The following is a 23,649-nucleotide window of genomic DNA, read 5'->3' as shown; positions in this document are numbered from 1 at the left end:
ATGAATATTTGCTTTGAAAACTAGACATTCAAACAAGATAATTTAAGATACTCTTATTAGAATTTAGTTCTTCCCCTCTTGAGGTAACTTACTCTAAGTGGAGAAAAATGTTCTGATGATGTCTGGGCCAAGCTTTGGGCAAACAGAATGAGCCCCACACACAGTATTCTGATCCAAAGACTGAAATTTTAGTAGCAATGAGTGCTCAAATGGCCCCAAAGAAAATGATTTTGCAGCTGAGAAGACCAGGAATTTCAAATTGGCAACTTTTCTGATTCAAGGTAATAATTTCCTAGGAATTTAAGAGGCAATCATTTACCCTTGACTTTCAAAGGGAACCTAGGCTTGAAAGGCACAGTTGAATCTAATATTGATCAGCTAGAGACAACACTCTGAATTTGAGAGGGGAGAAAAGCAGTTTCTACACCTAGACATCTGGACTGAACTATCTAGTTCACTTTCCAGGTTGTAAATTTTCTGGCCTGAAAGTCTATTTGAAAATAACTTTTACCAAAAGAAGATCTTTTTGTTTTTTATTTTATTATCCGAAGTACTAAAAGTTTTTTTTTTACTTTCACATAGAACAATATAGGTCTAAGATTTCCAGCATCTAATTAATCTTCAGGACAATAGATATTTAAGAAAATATAGTCAAATTTAAAAAGTGTGAGCCCTTAAGAGATGGATTTTTAAGTTAGGGTAGATGATAACTTTTTCAATATACATTTCATAGCATATTTTAAAAAAAGAGAATCAGCTTGCTATCAACAATATCCTATGGTTGAGACTAAAATGGTTTTCCCACCTGGATTTTTATCACATTTGTCAATCTAATGTAACAGAAATCTTTAAATAAAAGGATACAGAAAATCTTTAAATAAAAGGATGCACACATATATTGTCAGACAGGACAGGCTCAAACACACGTTTTTACTGAAAACTATACTAGAAGAATGACCTATATCCTCTCATTTTAAATCCCTAAATTTCGATCTTTTAAAATTTATTCTGTGGTAACATCTAAGACTTTAAGTTAGTACACAGAATTTAAACATAAAAACTGCATTGAGGTTAGAAAAATATGCACCAAGGACATATTTGTGTGTGTGTATATGTATATACACACACATATATACACACACATATATATATTTCCTAAGAAAATAAAACTATGTACAAAAAAATCACTTCTGATTATTAATGCTGATTCTACCCTGTGTGACTTAAAAAAATAATTAAGCACCACCATAAAAACATAAACCTCAAGGAGCAATAGAAGAGCACAAACTCTTCTGAAGGGCCTCTTGGCCCAGTATTTCATTTTTCGATTTCCTTGGCGAGTTCCATCACTCCCTGTGTAGAGAGTGCACTTAAAATCGTCCATAGTTTGAGAGGATTCTCGCAGTTGTGCTGCTGTCCCCAGTGCAGGAGCAGTTCTTCTTTCTGTCCCCAAGTCTGTGGACAGAGGATGCAGTTAAAGCTGGAACGAGGTTCCTGGGCCCTGGGGCTGGGGAAATCCAAGTCTTGGTGGTCTCCTTGGGGCTCCCTGGATCCTGACTGGGCTCTGGCCTCTTCCCCGGGCATGTCCTTGCTGTCATTCTGAGGCTGAAGGGAGGGCTGCCTGTTCAGCTTGGGAAATGTGTGTGGTTCCTCCTCAGAAGGTGTCGGCTTCCCCTGCTTTCTTCTTTCAGGATGTTTCCAGTGTGGGGCCGCGGACTTGACCAGTTCCTCTGGAGCAGGAGCACCTCTGCTTCCGGGCAAGATGGCCTCCTGCAGCCTGCCCTGGATTTCTTCTCCGTGAGCGTAGAGTAAGTGGAACTTGATGTCAGCGAAAGACTGGGCAGTGATCTGACAGCGGCCACATCGGATTTGTAATTTTACTTCATCTGCCTGGTTGAGGAGGAGGTCTTCCAAGCTTGACTTGTTTTCCCTGAAAGGGGAGTGAGGGGAAGAGATGGAAGATTATGCATAAAAAGCCAACGGGAACATTCCCCGTCAGCTCTCACCTTTAGGGGTCTTCTTTTATTATTATTTGTTTTTTAATGTAGAAGTACTGCTATTTATTCAGCCACTGATTAGCTGATTGAATTGGGCATAAACTCCACCTTACCTTTTTTTCCATTTTTTATAATTTTATTTACTGAATCACCGTGAGAGCAGTTACAAAGTTTTCGGGTCTAAGTCTCGGTCATACAATGAAACACCCGTACCTTCACCAGTGCCCATTCTCCACCTCCCAAAACCCCAGTATACCCCTATCCCACACTCTCCCCCTACCTGTGGGGCAGATGATTTCCACATTACTCTCTCTCTACTTTGATCACATTCAATATTTTGACACCAGACCCACAATTATTATTTACTTTCTTGGTAAAGTTTGCCCTAAGTTTTTGGGGTCTGGCCATAGGCACAGCAGCAATTTGGGGACATCTGGAAGTCTGAAGGCTCCATCAGGCTGCTGATGCACTCACCTCACAGGTACAGATTGATCTGCTGGCGGCACCATACCCCCATAGGGGTCTTCTAAGACACACCCAGTGAAGTGAAGTGCCCTGGAGTAAACAGGAAACCTTTCGTGCAGACCACAGTAGCACCAGCCACTGCTCTAGCTCAGGTGGAACACTTATCAAGCCCAAGAGTCTATTGTTTCCCTCTCTGTATTTCCTCCATGGGTGCAAAATATAATCAGTTATCTCAGGAGCAGGGAAAGTGCTGCAGGAACATCCCTTGGTTGAACATTATGGTGGAAGGTCACTACCCATTCACTGCATCCACAACTGTCCTCCCAGTCCAGAACAGCAACTGCTCTTTGGACATATTACCTTAAGAATCAAAACACACTAATGTATCGCAGGAAAGAAGGTACCTTCATGCAGGGAGTCAGGTACCTTTCTAGAAGCAGCCATCTGAGAGGGGACAGAAATATCTCAAGAAAAGGGAGAGAGGGGCCGGAGCAATAGCACAGTGGGTAGGGTGTTTGCCTTGAACGTGGCCGACCTGGGTTTGTTTCCCAGCATCCCACATGGTCCCCTGAGCACTGCCAGGGGTAATTCCTGAGTGAAAAGCCAGGAGTAAGCCCTGTACTTCACCAGGTGTGACCCAAAAAGAAAAAAAAAAAAGAAAAGGGAGAGAGTAGAAAAGTCAAGAAGAAATAGGACAGGCTCAGGTTGTTTTTTGTGAACGTGGCAGAGCAAGGAAGAACTGACGGGAAAGCAGTTGGTGTAGTTAGGACGATCAAGAATGAGGTGGCAGAGAAATGGTGGAAAATGGTGAGATTTTGGGGAGATAAGGAACATTGATTTCAGGGAAGCTTCTGGGCAATAAGTGAAGTGGAGAACTGACGATGACTTGACAGCCCTTTACACTGCCTGCAAAGGTCTCAGGCGACTCCGCTGGTTTGTCAGAAGCAGTTACAGTATTACTGGAACCACACATATGAATCCTAGCTAGTAGTCATAGGAAGTACTCAATATTACTTGTCTGTAATGTGACTATGAAGCACAAGGGAACGGCCTGGGCTAAGGTCATCTGTCCTGACAGAAAATACAGAGCCAATGTGGGAGCACTTTAGGATGTGGTCTTTGTTGGGCCCTCCCCACCACAGATCACATGGTGTATTCTGGGGTAAATAATACTGTTTAGAAATAAACATCATGGACACAATTTTGAGGGCCATTACTTATGAAGAATACCAGCACCGATACAACATTTACTATGATGTGTTTCAGAAGCAAAATTCATCTCTCACCCCACTGGCACTGGTGTCCTGGGTCATGGGGGTGACTGTCACTAAGATTTGTGACTGACCAAAAAACCAAAGAGAAATGAGATAATTATCATTCTTCACAGCACGGGGGCGGGGGGTTTGGGGGTTGGAGGGGAGGGGGTTGAAGAGTGAGCTACCTTATGAGACCTTCATCAGAGATGTTTTTCTGAACTCATCCTTTAAATATGTTTAAATACGTTCCCCCACCCCCCCCCCCCCCCCCCGCCCAAAGGGATCCAAAGAGACCTTCTCCCCAATCCCCCTCCCCATCCTCCCCACCCCCAATCCCACTCACCTCTCCCCAGATCCCTCTGGCCAGCGCACAGTCGCATCTCTGTTCCTGGGTGGGTCCCCCGGCTGCGGCTCCGAGGGGGAGGGTTCCGTGCTGATGACCACCCTGTGCACCTCTTTGAGGTGGCCGAAGTAGACTCTGACGTGCCCAAAGACCTTGGCGCAAAACTCACAGCACACCAGCTTCTTGAGGCGGTTCTCGCTGTGGTGGAGCTTCATGTGCGTGCTCAAGTTGCCTGAGCGGACGTAGGCCTTGAGGCAGATGCGGCAGCGGTAGAGGCGCCGGTTGGTGTGGGTGCTCATGTGGTCCCGGAGGTGCTGCTTGAACTGGAAGTGGTGGTTGCAGACGTGGCACCGGTGCCAGGAGAAGCCGTTCCGGAAGCTGGCGCTGCGCTTGGGGGCAGGGCTGCCGTCCTGCTTCCCCGGGAGGTGTTTAGGCGGGAGCGGATGCCTCACCTGAGCATCCTGCCCGGGGCTGCCCGGGATGGGGGGTGGCAGCAGAGCAGCGGGCGACGCCAGTGGGGCCAGTGCAGGCATGACCAGCACGGGTTTGGGCATGATGCTGCGGTATTTCTTCATCGCCTCAGATTTGTGGTCTCTGGATTCTTGGGGACCACTTTTCACTTTCTCTTTACTCTCCCGACATTTACTGATGAGACATTTTCTCCTTTTGCCCTGGAAGGCCAAAATGTCCTCGGGGACCTTGCGTTTTCTTCCCCGTCTTTTGGTTGGGCCCCCATTCAGCTTGGTTTTGTGATGGAGATCCGGCTTGGTGGCCGGCCCGAAGGCGGTTCCACAGAGATTCTGCCTGGATATGGGTGGGGTGGTCATCTTGTCGGCTGCGTTTGTGGCTGCCGGGAGGGAGGAGGTCTTTCCACAGTCTGCTCTGAGCCCAGCCAAAGACAAATCTGTACGGTGGCCATCCAGTTCACTCCTGTGAGTGTCGGCAGTTTTTACTCTGGAGTAAGGTAAGATGGGCAGTTTTCCTTTGGGGATGGACGGGATCAACTGAACAGTGTTACCCAGAATGGCTGGTGACAACACAGTCATGGCTTTGGCCAGATCGATCTGTCCTTTAAGCTTCTCGCTGGCTGCAACGTCAGGTTTACTGGGTGCCATTTTGCTCACAGAAGTTGCCTTCCTTGGCGTCTTCCTGAGGCCCTGCTTGGCGGTGAGTTCCCGGGGGATGGATGACATTGGAGTGACAGAAGAGTTTGGTGCTCCTCGCTCACTGCTCACTGGTGATTGAGGGTCTCCCAAGCTACCTCTCCTGGTGGCGCTAATGCCAACTGGGGCTTGGAAGACAACTGGCACTTGCTCTGTGGGACCAGGTTTGTGTGGGGGTTCCAGCTGGTCAACTGGGGAAGGGGAGGCTTGGATTTGGGGACGCTGTTTGCTGCTCTCTGAAGAACTCAGAACAGGCTTTTTACTTGGGCCTCTGTTATTTCGGGGGGGTTGGTACCGAGGAATTGGCAATTTGAGGTTTTCAGGTGGGGGCATCCTGGGTTTCTGGATGGGCTGAGCTGAGGGAATCTGGGACAATGCGACGAGAGAAAAGGTCCCCTCGTGGCCAGCTACCTGCATCAGAGCATAATTCTGGGCAGGCATCCCTAGGGACTTGGAGGTGACGGAGGGGCCTGGGTTTCCCCGATCGGAGAGTGATGGTGAGTGGCATGGCAGCATCCGGGGAGGTAGGACCTTGGGTACGATTTTTGGTGCAATGTTCCTAAACTGACTCTTATTCTGCAAACCTTTCCCACTCTGAATTGCTCCAGAAGGGATGTTTGGTTCACCTGCAATGACAAAACAACAGAAAAAAAAAGATATCATGTAACTGTCTCGTTGAATGTGCAAATAAGTATCTTACCACTGGCTCTACCTGGAACATACTCCAGGGACCAGTCCGCCCCACTTGGGCCAATTCCTCCGTTCTTCCAGAATAGCCTGATGGTCAGCTCCTGCCCACCTCCCCCGAGGACTAATTATTCTCCTCCATAGTTCCACAGTCCATATTAGAACGTTTACCACTTCCCACAATACCTTAACTTTTTATATCACTAGCACAGAACACAGAGCTTCTGTGGGGGATGGCCCTCACCCCTGGATTTTGAGGGTGCACCCCCCATTCCCCTAGTTTTGATTCCTTTTCCTAGGCCTCCTTGACTGATCTAAACTGCAGCATCTCTACTTGGGTCACCTTCTTCCGGCATATTTTGTTGTTTATTTTGTTGTTCATCTTCTTTTCCCAGTTAAGCTCAAGCTTTGTGAGAACAGAGTCTCTATTTAATTAATATGGATATTGCCCACTGTATCTTTAGCATGAAACAAATGTTTCTTGTATCAAACTCATTTTTCACTCCATTTCAGGAGGCACCATTTGACCCACTGGCAATGCAATTTGTTTTGCACAGTGGATGAATTCCAGACTGAATGCTAGCTTTGTTGCCATTTTCCCATGTGACTTGTGAATTTTTTTCTCACACCTTTCAAACTCTTTTTGCGTGCTTTTGCAATTAAATCACCAGTATTAAAAAAAGCTGACTTGACACCTTAAGAAATGTTGAAGAAAAACAAAAAGATACAAAGTGATAAGTAAAGACACAGAGACAACCCCCCCCCATTTCCCACCCCCCAAAACAAAACCCCACAAATCACACCAAAAAAGCACCTTTTAGGGCTTTAACAGGAATAAGTTTAACTCACTGTAGCACTGTCCTCCCGTTGTTCATTGATTTGCTCGAGCGGGCCCAGTAACGTCTCCATTGTGAGACTTGTTGTTACTGTGTGTGGCATATTGAATACACGGGTAGCTTGCCAGGCTTTGCCGTGTGGCGAGATACTCTCGGTAGCTTGAGGGCTCTCCGAGAGGGGTGGAGGAATTGAACCCGGAACTCATGGAATGATAATTCATACTTCAGGGATCTAATACAAGACCAATGACTATTACTTGAAGAGAAATAAGGGAACATTCAAGGTGCAGCTTCTGAGGACTAGATCATTTCTTTTATTCCCCATGGCCGAAACATCTTAAATTTCTGGAGGTAGAAATTTCTCATTTCTATTATTCAAATTTTATTATTCAATAATATTATTCAATAATATTATTATACTCATATTATTCAAAATTACCCGCTGTGCTATCGCTCCAGCCCTTGATATCATTTTTAAGTAAAATTTTTTCTTTAAAACCTTTTGAGTTTGAAGTTGTGAGTAAGAAATGACAGAGCAAGTCACTTCGGGATTATCAAGGATAGAAAGGAGAATAGACATAATTTATGCTTTAGGGAATAATACACTGTCACTGTCCTCCCGTTGTTCATCGATTTGCTTCAGCGGGCCCAGTAATGTCTCCATTGGAGACTTTGTTGTTACTGTGTTTGGCATATCGAATACATCACAGGTAGCTTGCCGTGCAGGTGAGATACTCTTGGTAGCTTGCCGGGCTCTCCGAGAGGGGTGGAGGAATCGAACTTGGGTCGGCCATGTTGGCTGCGTGCAAGGCAAACACCCTACCCTCTGTGTTATTGCTCCAGCCCAGGAATAATTATAAATTATAAATATTAACTCTGGTTTTACAGGTCTACAGTTAGGGATCTAATAAGTTTAGCAAAAAGTTGATTTGTTCAGCAAAAATAGCATTTCATAAAAATAAGTTGGAGAGCAGGAATAAGGTAGAAGTGGGCACTGACCAATTTATTTTAGGAAGTAAACACTGGTGATAGAAAATAAGTTAAAACATAGTTCACAGGGGGTATGGTGATGCCAGGAGGTCAATCTGTACCTGTGAGGTGAGTGCATCAGCAGCCTGATAGCACCGTCAGACTTTCAGATACCCCAAAATTGCTGCTGTGCCTTTGGCCAGGTCCCAAAAACTTGGGGCAAAGTTTACCAAGAAAGTAAATGGTCAAAAGTTAGGTATGTGGGAGACACACCCACAAATCACCTCCAGCTCAGCTGGAGGCATGGCCTCTCTGGTTCCTGATTGAACTGCTTAACAGCCATGATCTCAGAGACTCAGAAATGAATCCCGGAACCCAAAGGCTTTTGGCAGAAATACGTCCTGTTCCTGCAGTAGGTTACTGGCGCTGGGCCACTCCAGGTGGGAATAGGTTTCGTGCCTTGGCCTGTTCTCCCTGGTGGCCCGGTGACCGCCATTCTCCAGAGGCTACTGGACAGTCAGGTTTGGGCCTGCAGTGACGAGACACGCAGGGCCTCAACAGATGGGGATGGAACAGGCCATTTCCTCCCTATCCCAACAAGACCCCGAGTCCCCGCCTACAAACAGCCTTTCTGGTTCCTGATCAAGCTGATTAATAGCCATGATCCCAAAGACTCAGAAACAAATCTCGAAACCCTGCAGCTTTTGGCAGAAATGCATCTGGACCGCGTACAAGGTGGCTGCCGCCTCAGAGCTTATTGAAAACCCAAGTATGAGCCGGTGGTGACGGGGAAACTGCAGTCTCATGGGAAGGGGGACAGTACCGGCTTGTCCTTCACGCCCTACCGAGGTCACAAGTTGCCCCCCACAAGTGGCTCTCTGGCACGGCCAAGGCTCCAGAGGCAAAAGAACTTAGTCCAGAGCCCGGCAGCTTGCGGCAGAAAAGTGAATGGTCCATGTGTTAAAATATGGTGCCATGCTTCCCCAGGAGGGAAAGGGTGTTGTTCCCTTCTACCTCCCCCCAACCCCCCACCCAGCAGCAAGGTGGCCGCTGGCTCAGAGCTTATAGGAAAGCCATGTATGAGCTGGCGATGATGGGGCAACTGCAGTCTCATGGTAAGGGGGGGTGGAACTGGTAAAGAGGAAGGTGTTTGATAATTGTATGACCGAGACTTACACCTGAAAGCTTTCTAACTTTCCCCACAGTGATTCAATAAACAAGTATAAGAAGAAAAAAAAACATAGTTCACACAGTAGTTTGCATTAGAGTAATAATAAAAAAAGACAAATTTTTAGAGAAATCTTATAAGAATAATGATATAATATGTTCTTTGCCTCTGGTTTTATTACCATAATGTTCATGGACAAATGGATAAGTCACTCACCTTACAAAAACCACAAAGCCAGTCCTCTTATCTACTTCTTCCTACCTCATTTTATTCATTTTAAATTCTATTTTATAGCCTTTAATTGGGCTGGAGTGATAGCACAGTGGGTAGGGCATTTGCCTTGGACACGGCTGACATGGTCAACATGGTTGACCCGAATTCGATTCCTCCACCCTTCTTGGAGATCCTGGCAAGCTACCAAGAGTATCTTGCCCACACAGCAAAGCCTGGCTAGCTACCTGTGGCGTTTTCGATATGCCAAACACAGTAGCAACAAGTCTCACAATGGTCCCGCTGGAGCAAATTGATGAACAATGGAAGGACAGTGACAGTGACAGTGACAGCCTTTAAATATTTATGGCTTTTTAAAAAAAATTTTTATTAGTGAGACACCATGAGGTACAGCTGTAGACTTACAAATTTTTGTGCTTGGGTTTCAATTATACAATGATCAAATACCCATCCCTCCACCAGTGCCCATTTTCCACCACCACGGATCCCAGTATCCCTCCCACCTCCCATCCCCCCCACCCCCCCCGCCTCTGTGGCAGGGCATTCCCTTTTGTTTTCTCTCTCCTTTTGGGTGCTGTGGTTTGCAAAAGAGGCAATGAGTGGCAATCATGTTTGGCCTATAGTCTATGTTCAGCATGCTTCTCCCATCCTGGGAGGATCCTCCCAACACCTTTATTTGGTGCTCCCTTCTCTATCTGAGCTCCCTTTTCCCCTAGCATGTGTGGCTGGCCTCCAAACCACGGAGAAAAATTCCTGGTACTAATCTTGGCCATTCTTTAAACTCTTTTTCTCACCTTTCTTGGAAGGAGTAATGAAACTGTCAATAAATTTTCTGAAACAAGGTTGAGTTTACAGAGAGCTTAAAACTACTGATAGCTTTTGGTGGATCAGAATTATGGTTTATTTGATAGTTACATTAATAAGAACAATAGTCTTTAGAGCTACACAACAGATATGGGGGGGCTGGGGAGGTAAAGTAGGGAGAATAAGACACGGGCTCGTTATATCTAGTACACATACTCCGAATTGATTGAGCAGAAAGTATGTACAGCAAGAGGGGCTGGAAGACAAGTGATGTGATCCTTCAGCAATCATTAGTCCCCTGAAGGAACGTGTGAGGATAACAAATGCAGCACGAGGCATCTTACTTCACTGGTCTGCTCCAACTGGCCAATGTTGGCTGACTGTCCCAGAGGCAAAGCCAAAGTCATTGCAGTGGCCTCAAAAGCCTCTGTCCTCTGGCTCCCAAGAAACTCCTGTAATCCCTCCTGGCCTGGCTCATCCACTCCAGCCCGGGGCCCTTTTCCACTTTCTCATGTTTTTTTGTATGTATCACACATCTCCCCACACTCTTCCCCGAGGCAGATCTCCAACTATTGCTGCCAGATTTCCCTCAAGTTTTGCTTCCACAGTGTCTTTTGTGTGAGCGCATCTTTGGCTACCTCGTTGAAAACCGCAGCCCCGTGTGGACTTGATTCTAAAAGTCTTCTCAGGGGTGAGGGTATATCACAGTAGTTGTCAGAGCTGTTTCTGGTGGAGTTTGGAAGACTAGGCAGTGGGGGAAGCACACCCACAATTCGTGAGTGCAAAGTGTACACCTGGAACCATGCACATATATAACTGAACGCAACCATAGCTCGTCCCCGCTCTCCCCTGCTTGCTTTAGCGTACAGATGATGTAAAAGCTCCCCTCCGCTGCCCCAACCCCTGCCTCCTGCCACCTTCTTTCTCTGGAGGTACTTTCCTGAAGGCAGGGAACTTGTGTCTTCAGGGACTTAAACAGTGTGTAGCATGTGGTAGGAATTTAATAATAATGTACAGAATTTGTAACTGGTAAGAAATGAAAGCAAAGAAGCCTAGAAATAGTTCTAGAAAAACTTAAAAAGAAAGGGAATTTCAAAGTGGACATTTTTTAATTTGGGGGAATTAAACAAGAAATCAAATATTTATCTTGGGGAAAATTATATATCTTAATTTCATTCACTGACAGAATGAGAAAATAGATTAACATCATGATCAAGCTCATTGAAATAAAGGGGTAAGGATGGTGAGCCAGACCAGTCATCTGAGGACATAATAGTAGAGAACAGTAAAGTATGCAGCTGGGGTATAAACTAAAAAAGTAAGGTAAACAAGCATGCCATGATGAAAAAAATGCTTTAAGAGAAACTGATAAATACAGACAGGAAAGAAAAATCAGAGGAGAGGAGGAACAACTCAAAATGGAAAAATTGAACCTCAGAGGCCGAGAATGGTCATGTCAACATGAAGAAGAGCAGAAATAACAAAGAACAGAAGATGCAGCTGAAGCAACAAGCAGTGGTCAAAGTCACCTCAGGGTCCCCCAGGACTGAAGTTGGGGAGGCACTCCCTAATCTTCCTGACCGAGAGTAAGAGAATGACCTCCCGACAGCTGAGGTCTCCAGAAACGAAACCAGAGAGAGACAGAGAACCCTTCCAAAAGGAAGTGAGCTAATTACAAGGCTTTTCAAGTTAAGGTGTTTGGATTGATCTTCAAAAGTTTGCACGCTAAGATGGAAATGAAAGCACACAGGAAGAGCAATGGCACTCAAAGGAAAAGGAGGTTGATTGGGGTCCAGGAGACGAGGGAACTCTTTAGGGTAAACAGCTGTCCTAGCAAGGAAGAACAGTGAGGAGCAAGCCGCCAGGCTTCCCCAAACCACAGGCTCTGAGATGACAGGGATAGTGCCTGCCAAATGGGACCATTCTCCTCAAATTCCCTGAAATGAAAAAAAAAGTAGGCCCTGTGCTAGATAAGTGTATCAGCTGGCTGCAGGTCATTACTTGCAAGCATGCCCTGGGAAATCTGTGGGATGAGAAGACGAAGTTGAATTTATTTTTATTTCATTGATTTCTTTTTTGGATTTTGGTGCCACACCTGGATGTGGTTAGGGCTTATTCCTGGCTCTGTGCTCAGGGATCACTGGGGGGAATCAGGGAACCATACATGGAGCTGAGGGTTGGATGTGGATCAGGTGTCCCAGGCAAATGCCCTACTCGTGGAACTATCTCTCAGACCCTGCTGACTCTGAATCTCCCTTCTCCACACTTGTCTGGATCTATCTGGAGGCACATCCAGGAGAGAGGACTTCCAGGAACACGGAGATGGACCTCAGGTCCCAGGATCTTTAGGGGTGAAGTACCGGGAAATGCAGCCACTGTGGTAGAGAAAATGCAAAGCAGGAGAATGGGAGAGGCCACAAAAATGGAAAAACCTTTCACCTCCCTTTAGGAACTACTTAAATGTCTGGTAAAACAGGGTACTTAGAAAATAATCATTTAAACGTGTGATATAATATTGGACAATAGTAGGAAAGAGTGAATTACACTGTGTATTAAGATGTGAGATTTAGGGGCTGGAGCAAAAGCACAGTGGGTAGGTCATTTGCCTTGCACGCAGCCAATCCAGGTTGATTCCCAGCATCCCATATGGTCCTGAGTACGGCCAGGGGTAATTCCTGAGTGCAGAGCCAGGAGTAACCCCTGTGCATCGCCAGGTGTGACCCAAAAAGCCAAAAAAAAAGTGAGATTTAAAGCACGTTAGTAATTTGAAAAAGAGATGCACAAGAATATATATTCCTATACATGTTCAGATGATCTCTGGAAGAAAATGAAACAACCTAGTATTAGCGGTGGCTTCTGGGAACTGAGAGGTCAGAGGGGAGATTGATGCTTATTTTCCAATGAATATCCTCTATTGCTGGCATACAGGAAGTGTTAAGAAATATTTACTGAATGAATGAAAGGAAAGTTTCTCCCATTTGACTTTACAAAAGGGGTTCTTTGGGGATGCTCATGGTGGGTATATGTCTATATTTCACACAGAACATCTCAGGCTTGTTATTCTCCTGACCTTGTAGTGCCAAGATAAGAGAAGTGATCTAAAAACTATATGATGGGCCCAATCTATGCCTATTGTGTCTAACTATGCCGACAGTCAAGCTCTGAGAAGTTATTAGAGCTCATGAACTCCCAAGAACAACTGGAATCCTGAGAATTGTTACTCCAAAGATTTGGCTCATTATGTTTTTTTTTTTTTTTAAAGGCAAGGCTGGAGTGATAGCACAGTGGGTAGGGTGTTTGCCTTGCATGCAGCCAACCCAGGTTCGATTCCCAGCATCCCATATGGTCCCCTGAGCACTGCCAGGGATAATTCCTGAGTGCAGAGCCAGGAGTGACCCCTGTGCATCGCCATGTGTGACCCAAAAATGGAAAAAAAAAAGGCAACTGGAAGTAATAGTTAGTTATAATTTCCTAAAAAAAAAAAAAGAGTTTGAACAGGAGTCCTGAGAAAAACTGAAAATGTCATACAGTTAAAAAAATTCAAAAAATACCAATGATAGTCTGTTCATTAGAAGTTTTCGCATTCAATGTCAGAACCACAGTAGTTTACTTTATTTACACATTTATAAGGCCTGGTACACATGGTGGCATGTCAAAAGCTTTTACCTATCACTTCACCTCGTAAATTACACATTTCATAGAATTGTGCACTAAATAATGAGAGGTAGAAATTTCCACTGACATACATAATTTTTGGAAATCCTGCAAAATTTCCCACACCACAGTTAAAGAGACTCACAGGACTCTTAGGTTCTAACCATGAACTTTTATGAACAGAAAACATAAAAGGTTTACTCAGTAAACTTAATCTCATACAATTACACAATGTGAATACTTAATATTAAGATCTAAATGCAGACTCTTTTTAACAATTACGCATATTAAAGATAACTATTTTGAAAAGTGACATTAACAACTGGCAAGAAATTGATCTCACAGGGATTAAAGGGAACCTAGGATATATTGAGTCCTAATTACGATACAGAATCCGGAGGTATTTTTACTGAACACATGCCAACTGTTTGCTTCCCTTTTACAGATTAAAAGGAGACCTGAGTGGAGATTCAGCACCTGGATTAAGCTCAAATTTATCTGTCACATTTCAGAATAAAGCATTGACTTTCCTCTCTTTTCTTGTCCCAAAGAAAGGGTTTTTTCACCCCTTTTCACCCAATGGGGTGAAATTGTATATAAAACTCTAACTCCAGGATACCTTTGAATTTTAATTTTTTTGCTTTTGGGTCACACCTGTCGATGCACAGGGGTCACTCCTGGCTCTGGACTCAGGAATTACCCCTGGCGGTGCTTGGGGGATCATATAGGATGCTGGGAATCGAACCCGGGTTGGCCGTGTGCAAAGCAAATGCCCTACCTGCTATGCTACTGCTCCAGCCCCCGACCTCTGAATTTTAAAGGAAAAAATACCCTAAAAATGTCTCATGATAGCCCCAAACTTCAGTTACCACCTATTACTAAAGACAACTCGCAGAAAATTACTAGGCATATGAAGGTTAAAGCAGATGTTTAAAGTTGAATCGATCACTTACTAGCCCTGGACTTCTGACACAGCCAGCGAGGCATTTGCTTGGAAAAAGAACTGTGGGCTGTTCCCCCCTTCTTCTCCATCACCATCAACATTTTTCATCTGCTGGATCTCAGTCACAAGTTAGAGCCAGGCAGAGAGCAAAGGATGAAGGCTCTGTAGTGAGAAGTGCCAGCACAGGACCCTGCTGGAGCAAAGTGCTTCAGAGTGCTGCCAGGGAGACTTCAGGAGACAATCTCGCAGAGCAAACAATTCTCTACACAGTTGCAAACAACCCACTTCCTGACCTACCCTGGCAGAACCTGGTTGGCTCTGCTGCCTGGGAACAAAGCTGTTCCCCAGGTTTGCCTGGGCTCAGCTCCATTATCCCATGTGTGGAGGCCCTTAGGCCAGACGCAGAGCTTGGAGCAGGCGGCAGGGAGACAACAGAAAGAGCCTGCAGAGACTCCTGAGGAGGGCTCTCGGGATCCAGGATCAGGACACAAGGGACACCAGGTCTTGGCCACAACAGAGTCAAAACTCTGAGGTATTTTTCAGCTTGCAACTTTGCTCAACCCCATCCCCTCATTTTCAGTTTTATTTGTTGGCATCCCTGTTAAGGCTTGCAAATTCCAGTTGCATTTTAAACTGCTTCCCAAGATGGTCTCTGGTGGAACCAAACTGGTAAAAACCTGGAAGTCAGAGTCAAAGAAAAGGCTCCTAACACAAGGGAATGTAGCTTCTATTTTGTTAAAACAAAAACCCCGATAAATACATGTAATTACTGTCAATCCTCGTCCCAAGGCACTCTCTAGGCTAGCAAATATAGGAGTGAACGGGTTTTCAGCCACACTGAAGAGAGTGTACTGAAAATGCCTGGCAGCAGGGACCCCTGTCTCTGTCGGTAAGGACTCAGAACATCCAGGGTTATTTCCTAGCCCACTGTATCTACAACACCAAGAACTCCCAGAGTTCTATTGAGGGGCCAAATTTCCGCCAACATGACAATACACAAAAGAAGCAGATACGTTCCTGGCTGATTGGTTCGTATTCTGAGTCGGCTCTGCCAGTCCTCTTTGGCACTCAGCTCTGCTGACCTTTGCTTCATAAGCAGTTCCCTCCTTTCTGTCAGGGTATCACTGATATTCAGGCACCTTGCCATTGCAGAGGCTGGGCATAGCTGCTTTTAACTTAAAAAAAAAATAGGCTAGGGGCCAGAGAGACAGTAAAGCAAATAAGGTACTTGCCTAGCATGCAGCCAACATGGGTTAGATCTAAGGCAACACAGAGGGTCTCTGAACTTTAATAAGAGTGATCTCTGAGCACTATGCCAGGAGTAAGCATTGAACATTGCTGGCTGTGGTCACAAACAAAAAAATAGTTATGGTAAAAAAAATTATGGTTCTGGGGGTCAAACTCAGGGCCACATACACACAAGGCAAGCACTGTGTCACTGAGCTACGTCACTGGTTCTTTTCTGTGCTGTCTTGCCAGTGAATTCATTGCCCATCATAGCAGATAGGGAAGTTTTACTCTGAGGGCAAGAGTAGTTTATCAATCCCATAATTCCTTGCCATTGCCAACACTTTCTTACATTTTATTCCATTAGTAAGGAAGGCTTTGTGCCTAGAGTTGTGTGAGATACTTTACATGTATACTATCACTTAATTCCCACAAGAATCTGAATTAGAATTACTGTTATGCCCATTGTATTTTGATTTTGAGTCACACCCAATGGTGTGCAGGGCTTACTCCTAGCTTTGTGTTCGGAGATCATTCCTGGTGGGGTTCGTGGGACCATATAGTGTATTAGGGACTGAATCTGGGTCGACTGTGTGCCAGGCAAATGCCCTACCTGCTGTACTATCACTCTGGGCCCAGTTATGTCCATTTTAAAGATCAAGATTTTGACAAGATTTTGAGCTGGTAAGTAACAGGGGTGGGACTCAGTCCTGGCACATCTGACCCCACATCTGACTGTCATTGTTGCAAGCTGTCTGTGATTATTAAGCTAGCCCAAACAAGTTAAAAACTGAATTTAATATTAGAAAACAGAGGGGCCTGAGAGATAGGCCATCTGGTTGGATGCATGCTTTGCATGCTGGAGGTTGGGGTTTAATCCCCAATACTGTGAATGATCCTGAGTATTACCAGAAATCACTGGCAATAAATAAGCAATGAGCTGGGTATAGCACCAGTCCCCAATGTGCCCCCTTCCCCCAAAATAGTACTTCTATCTGGCTTTTCCTGAAAAAAAAAAATAAGAAATCAAAAAAGTTGTCTATTTGAAAACACTGAGATTGTCCCCACTTCTTTGTACCGAAGGATAAGAGGGCTGAAAGCTTAATCAGAAACCTTTATTTGCAGTGACATGAGCTCCCATATAATCCAGCAATTCCACTTCCTGGCATCAACCTTAAGGGCCCAAAAACTCTATTCAGAAAAGACATCTGCACTCCTATGCTCATTGTTACACTAGTCACAATAGCCAAAACCTGGAAACAGCCCAAGTGTCTAAGAACGGATGAGGGGATAATGAAACTGTGATATATACACACACAATGGGATACTATTTGGCTGTAAGGAAAAAATGAAATCATGCAATTTGCTGCTACATGCATGCATCTGGAGAGTATCATGCTGAGAGAAGTTAGAAGGAGAGAGATATAGAATGCTAGTTCTCATATGTGGGCTATAAAGAAGCATAGTAAGAGAATAACAGCCAATAAAGCCTTGACTCTGTATGCAAAATGGTTTTATTTTTTTTGGTGGGGGGGAAGGGTTGGCTATGAATTTTCCATCTTCCAACTTGGGGCAGGCTTATTGCCAATAAAGGCCTTGCTCTACCCATCACTGTGTCTCTTGAGTGACTGTAGCATGAGCAGCAGTGGAACTGCACCTTCTCAGCGACAATTACACGTGCTTATTGTCATCATCACAGTCAAATGAAAAGATCACAGAATTGGGAGTTTTGGCAGCAGTGGCTTCAAACCTTGGTTCTGTCTCATTACTTGGGCAAGTCACTCTGAGCCTAAATTCTCTCCTTTGTGAAACAGTACCTGACTATAAGGTCATTATCAAAAATAGAAAAGCCAAAAAATACCAATGAAGGAGCCAGGGTAATGCCTGTTTAAATGCTCAGTGGATGTTAGTTTTCTACTTTCTCTTCTCAGTATGTATGAAGTTTGTTACATTTATTTACTTATTTTGGTGGGAGTCAAGAACATCATCATGAATACTAATGCATGAAAACAGTCTCGAATCATTAAACTGATTTTAAATTTGAGAGGTATATGAAAAAAATAAAAGAGAAAGAAATGGTTATTACTTGTGGGTAATGTTCCCAGTAAAACTATCTTTTTCTTCTCTTGCCTCTCTTGACGGCCACGTAGTCAAGTTCAGCCTTCCCCAACTAACCTATTAAAACTCTGATTTGAGGCTGGAGTGATAGTACGGAGGGTTGGGTGTTTGCCTTGCAGATTGCTGACCCAGGATTGATCCCTGGCCTTCCATATGGTTCCTCAAGCATTGCCAGAATTAATTCCTTAATTCCAGGAATAGCCCCTGAGCATCATGGGGTGTGACCCAAAAAGCAAAAGTAAGTAAAGTAAGGCCCTCCCGTTGATCATCGATTTGCTCGAGCGGGCCCAGTAACGTCTCCATTGGAGACTTTGTTGTTACTGTGTCTGGCATATCGAATACTCTCGGTAGCTTGCCGGGCTCTCCGAGAGGGGCGGAGGAATCAAACTCGGGTCGGCCATGTTGGCTGTGTGCAAGGCAAACACCCTACCCGCTGTGCACAGCATAGCACAGCTGTGCACAGCATAGCAAAAAGCAAAAATCAAACAAAAAACAAACAAAAGCCCCAACAACTCTTTTTTTCCTGGCCTATATTGCTATTTTGGCAAACTTATTGGCAAAGCACTGGTCAAATGAATGATTCAGTGAAAAGAAGTATCATATGCATTCTAAGTTGTCTTATGGGGACCCTTCCCAGATTTTGTTTAGAGAGTGGTGATGTTGATTCCAAACCTAGCAGAAACTCCCCACATGGAAACTTGTGCAATGCTTGAACAGATAAGCCGATTATCTATTTGTCCTTTTTGTTAATATTGCTAGAGCTGACATTATTCAGTGTAGTCACACAACAGAAGTTTCGAAGAGCTTCATATAATGGAACGTCATCAAGGCAAATGTCAAAGATCACTTCTTATGCTGTCATATCACCCATAACCAATACCTGTGCAAATGGTCTTTTGGGGAGATTCTGACATTTTCTGAGTCGGCTGTTTCTCAATAGGACTTCTGAGCTTGGGAACATCTCCTGCAAGAAAGGTTCAGTAAGTTACACAAAGGCATTATGGCAAGAGATCTATCAACAACTTAAAAACTTGTTCCCTTGAGCTCCCATTTGACCCAGCAATACCACTCCTGGGAATATATCCCAGAGAGGCAAAAATGTATAGTCGAAGTGATATCTGCACTTGTTTGTTCATTGCAGCACTCTTTACAATAGCCAGAACCTGGAAGAAACCTGAATGCCCAAGAACAGATGACTGGTTAAAGAAACTTTGGTACATCTACACAATGGAGTACTATGTAGCTGTTAGAAAAGATGAAGTCATGAAATTTATATACAAGTGGTACAATATGGAAAGTATCATGCTAAGCGAAATGAGTCAGAAAGAGAGGGATAGACATAGAAAGATTGCATTCATCTGGGGAATATGAAGAAACAAAATATGAGATTAATACCCAAGAATAGCTGAGATCAACACAAGGAGGATTACTCCATACCTTAGAGGCCAGCCAGGCATTCTAGGGGAAAGGGCAGCTCAGATAGAGAAGGGAGCACCAAATAAAGGGTGTCTGGAGGATCCTCCCAGGAGGGGACATGCATGTTGAAAGTAGACTATGGACTGAACATATTTGCCACTCAAAGCCTGTTTTGCAGACCACAACACTCAAAAGGAGAGAGAGAACACAAGGGATTGCCCTGCCACAGAGGCAGGGTGAGATGGGAGGGATGGGGGTGGGGGGGATATTATCCATGGTGGTGGAAAATGGGCACTGGTGGAGGGATGGGTATTTGATCATTGTATAATCAAAACCCAAGCACAAAAAATTGTAAATCTATAACTGTACCTCATGGTGTTTCACTAAAAATAAAAAAAAAATAAAAAAAATTAAAAAAAAACTTGTTCCCTTTCTTTTTAAAATCTTAACTTCATTATTAGTTGGAACAGATAAGTACCTGGGAGAACAAACAAGGTATAGTTGTTGAAGAGACCTTTTCCTTAGTGGGATCAACAGAAAGATAAAATTTCAACATCAAAATGTGCAGTTAGTTGGAACGATTAAAGAAGGACAGACAGATGCAGAAGCTGGAAAGGTTTTGCCTTTGGCCAACACTCCAGGATGAGGAAATTAAAGTGGAAAAGATCACAAGGTTTCAACATCAGCATAGTTAAATCACAGAATGGAATTAAAATATATATTCTTATTTTCATACTAGAATTCTAAATGCATGTTTTCTTCATAGAGAGAGAAGAGGTATCTTTAACAAGTGTACAAAAGGTACACACACGTATACATATATATATGCATATATATTTTAAAGCAATTGTTTCACTGCTGAATAAAGTATCACTGATGTTTTACCTTCTGATTTATCTTGAGCTCTCAGTGATTTACAACACATTGTTTTCTGTAATTTATTAGTAGAACTCTGCTTTTATGTCAAATAGTTCATGATCTGTAATACTAATGAGATGGCTATGTTCCCCCATGCTATGTGGGTAATTGCTCCTTCAGGGGCTGGTTTGGCCAAGTATTGACTATTACTTGCTCCTTTAATCTAAGCACACCTTCCCTTAACATAGAAAGACCTACTACAGTCCTGATACTTTGAAGAAAATAAAAAAATGAAGCACAAGGCATTTATTGGTACTGAGACAGCCTCTTGATCATTTGACATCTCGTTACTCATCGATTTGCTCGAGTGAGCACCAGTAACCTCTCCATTTGTTCCTGTCATGTCCTAGTGTAGCCCAATGGAATCTGCTCACTCCAGGAACACAAAGAGCCTTGACCATTTTGTTCAGGTCTTGACGAAGAAGTCTGAACATCTCGTAGGTGTTTTGACATGTTTTGACACACGATCTTTTGACATCCCATGGAATCCAGTCGGTAAAGGCTCTAGTCCAGTGGTCGTCTCCAAATTGCACCGTGTCCAGACCATCTGATTTTCGATGCCTTGGCAAACCAGATGGAATCTCTGATTCTCTATTGTTGACAGTGGTCAGAACTCCGGATTCTTTCTCTCACTTGAGTGAAGAGTGATACTCCAAGCATTTCTCTTTCAATTCAACTTTGGGAGACCCGAATAGCATTCTCATCCTGTTTTCATAGGGCCCAGGTCTCTGAGGCATACGTTAATGCAGGAAGAACAGTGGAGTTGAAGAGATGTGCCCTGAGCCGGGGGTTCTTCGTCCTCTTAGCTATTTCTTCGATGCTCTTGAAGGCGTTCCAAGCCGCTTTCTTCCTCCTGCGCAACTCAGTTGCCAGGTCATTCTTCATGTTGACTTCTCAACCTAGGTACACATAACTTTTGCATTTGGAGATGTTCGTTCCATTGAGAGTGAATGGAACGTCAGGAACAAGTCCGTTTCTCATAAACATTGTCTTCCTGAGATTCAGCTGCAGTCCGACCTTTCCACACTCACAGTCAAAGTCGGTCAGCATTTGTGCCGCTTGGCTAATGTTTGATGTTACTAGAACGATGTCATCAGCGAAGAAGAGGTGGCATAGTTGCTGATCATCCACTCCATTTCTTCCCATTCCAATCATCGCATGATGTTCTCGAGGGTGGCACTGAAGAGTTTCAGTGAAATGGTATCACCCCGCCGAACCCCTCTCTTGGTGTTGATGATCACTTCCTTGTAGAATGGTGAGATCCTGGTAGTGAATCTGTAATACAGCTCACGGAGGATCCTGATGTATTGAGTTTGAATGCCCTGTTTGGCTAGGGCTTCGATGACTGCTTCTATCTCAACAGAATCAAAAGCCTTCTTTAGATCAGTGAACATTAGACAGAGTGGCATCTTGAACTCCCGAGAAACCTCAATGAGCTTGGTTACTATGTAGATATGGTCTATTGTGCTGAATCCTTTTTGGAACCCAGCTTGCTCGCATAGTTGTCTTTCATTGAGTATTCTGCCAATCCTATTCAGGATGACTCAAGTGAACAGCTTGTAGACAACAGAGAAAAGGTAGATCAAGTGATAGTTGCCAATGTCGTGGATGTCTCCCTCCTTGTACACAGAATGGTCCTGCTGGTTTTCCATTGGGATTCCACCTTGCATTTAGACAGGTAGCTGTGAAGAGTTGAGCCAGTATATTGATGAGTACTGATGGCAGATTCTTCAGGTGTTTGGGTCTGACCTTGACTGGGCTGGGTGCTGTTCGCTTCTTTACTGATGAAATGGCATGTCAGATTTCGGAAGGGAGAACGTTGGGAATGAGATATCCATCCTGTGGAATTTGGTATGTGGGCAGGTGGACATGGCTATCGATGAGATCCGAGTAGAAGTCATGGATAATCTTCTCTATTGCCTGTATAAAAGATGTGATAGAGTCATCAGGACATCAGAGGGCAGTCATCTTGGTCTTGTAATTGGCGAAGGACAGAGGGGCGTTGCGAATGCTTTTCCCCTGCTTCTGCCACATCGGCCATCACTGCTGCTCTTCTCTCTTTGAGGTCTTCCTTTATCACTTCTCTGCTTGGACATTAGCTTGTGGTTGCCTGAGGCTAACGCCAAGCCACATTGGTGAATGAGCTCGAGAGTTTCTGAAGACAGGCATCTTTTTTTGGCTATCTCTCTCTCCATGTTCCTTGCACAATCATGGAGGTGCTGAATCAGTCAATCGTATTCCTCTTCAATGCTGTCAACGACAGCCGCAATAGTGTCAAAGAACTCCCAGTAGGTGGTCGTTCTGGGAATTCTCTTCTTAAACTTGCCACCCTTTCTCCCAACTCTGTGATGTAGAATTTTGCACAAAGGAAATAGTGGTCCGATCCTGTTTGGAATTTTGGGACAATAGCGAATTGTTGTCAATTGAGTATGATGTGGTCAATGTCGTTGTGGAACTGTTCACCAGGAGACTCCATGTCCAACATTTGGATTCGGCCTTCTGGAACTGTGAGTTACCATGGATGGTCTTGGTTGACATAATGAATTCAGTCTCTCACCCTATTCATTCCATTCTAGGCCATGGGTCCTGATGTGGAGTTCTTCGACCGATTTTCTTGGTCCTATCTTGGAATTACAATCACTGACAATGATCTTGTAGAAGGTGTAGTCTTCTTTATAGAACTTCTCCAGCTCCATGTAGAACTTCTCAATTTCTTCTTCATCATAATTGGATGCTGTTGCATAGACAATGAAGATAGAAACTGCCGGCAGTGAGCCACATCTATTCAAGTGTAATTGTCCGTTTCAGGTTGTTAGGCATTTAAATGAATCAATGCTCATGGCCAAGTTTGTGTTGAGAAGGACACCAACACCACCGATGCCTCTTTTCTCACATGTTCTGAAGAACATTTATTCTCCAGTGTTAAAAATATCATGATGTGACTGAAGCCTTCTTGTCTTGGTCAGACCAGTGATGTTGTACTTGATCTTCTGCACTTGCACCATCAGGTCCTCGATGGATGCTTCTGATGCCAGTGTACATGCGTTGAAAGTACAGACAGTCATTTTAGTCCTTCTTCATTTTGGCAGTCTAGTTTGGCCCTGATATTTTATCAGCCTCTCCTTGCTCATCCATCTTAACGCTGCCATACTGGGGGCTCTTTCAGGGTCAGAGGAATGATACCTATTGTATTTACTGTTTTTGGCATATTGAATATGCCATGGTTAGCTTGCCAGGCTCTGCCGTGTGGGCAGGATACTCTCGGTAGCTTGCCGGGCTCTCCGAGATGGATAGAGGCTTTTAGGGTGGCCTCTATTCACCCTTGCAGGTGTTCCCATGGTTCAAACCATATTTGAACCCCATCAAATATGGTGAGGTAATAATAAAAAGTGGGTATAAGTGTCTTATGATGTTTCCAGCTGTGCAGTCTGGAAAGCAGCCTGGAGTGTGGCAG

General features: G+C 44.3%; 1 protein-coding gene across 2 annotated transcripts in view; it reads right to left on the bottom strand.

The window, feature by feature from the left end:
* Positions 1–553: 553 nt before the first annotated feature.
* Positions 554–23,649, bottom strand: part of ZNF438 (zinc finger protein 438) — a 178,453-nt gene continuing 155,357 nt past the window's right edge. The window contains exons 5-7 of one of the 2 annotated variants that reach the window (XM_056133061.1): positions 18,742–18,825; positions 4,062–5,850; positions 554–1,930 (exon numbers count right to left, since the gene is read on the bottom strand). In XM_056133061.1, coding sequence (XP_055989036.1) covers positions 1,318–1,930; positions 4,062–5,850; positions 18,742–18,825 — 2,486 coding nt within the window. In that variant the 3' untranslated portion in view covers positions 554–1,317. The remainder of the gene's footprint in view (positions 1,931–4,061; positions 5,851–18,741; positions 18,826–23,649) is intronic. The other variant, XM_056133068.1, reaches the window with a different exon arrangement.

Source organism: Sorex fumeus, unplaced genomic scaffold (assembly GCF_029834395.1).
Source record: "Sorex fumeus unplaced genomic scaffold, SorFum_2.1 ptg000007l, whole genome shotgun sequence".
Lineage (NCBI taxonomy): Eukaryota > Metazoa > Chordata > Mammalia > Eulipotyphla > Soricidae > Sorex > Sorex fumeus.
The sequence above is the reverse complement of the archived record's forward strand: the minus strand, read 5'-3'. Positions and strand labels throughout refer to the sequence as shown.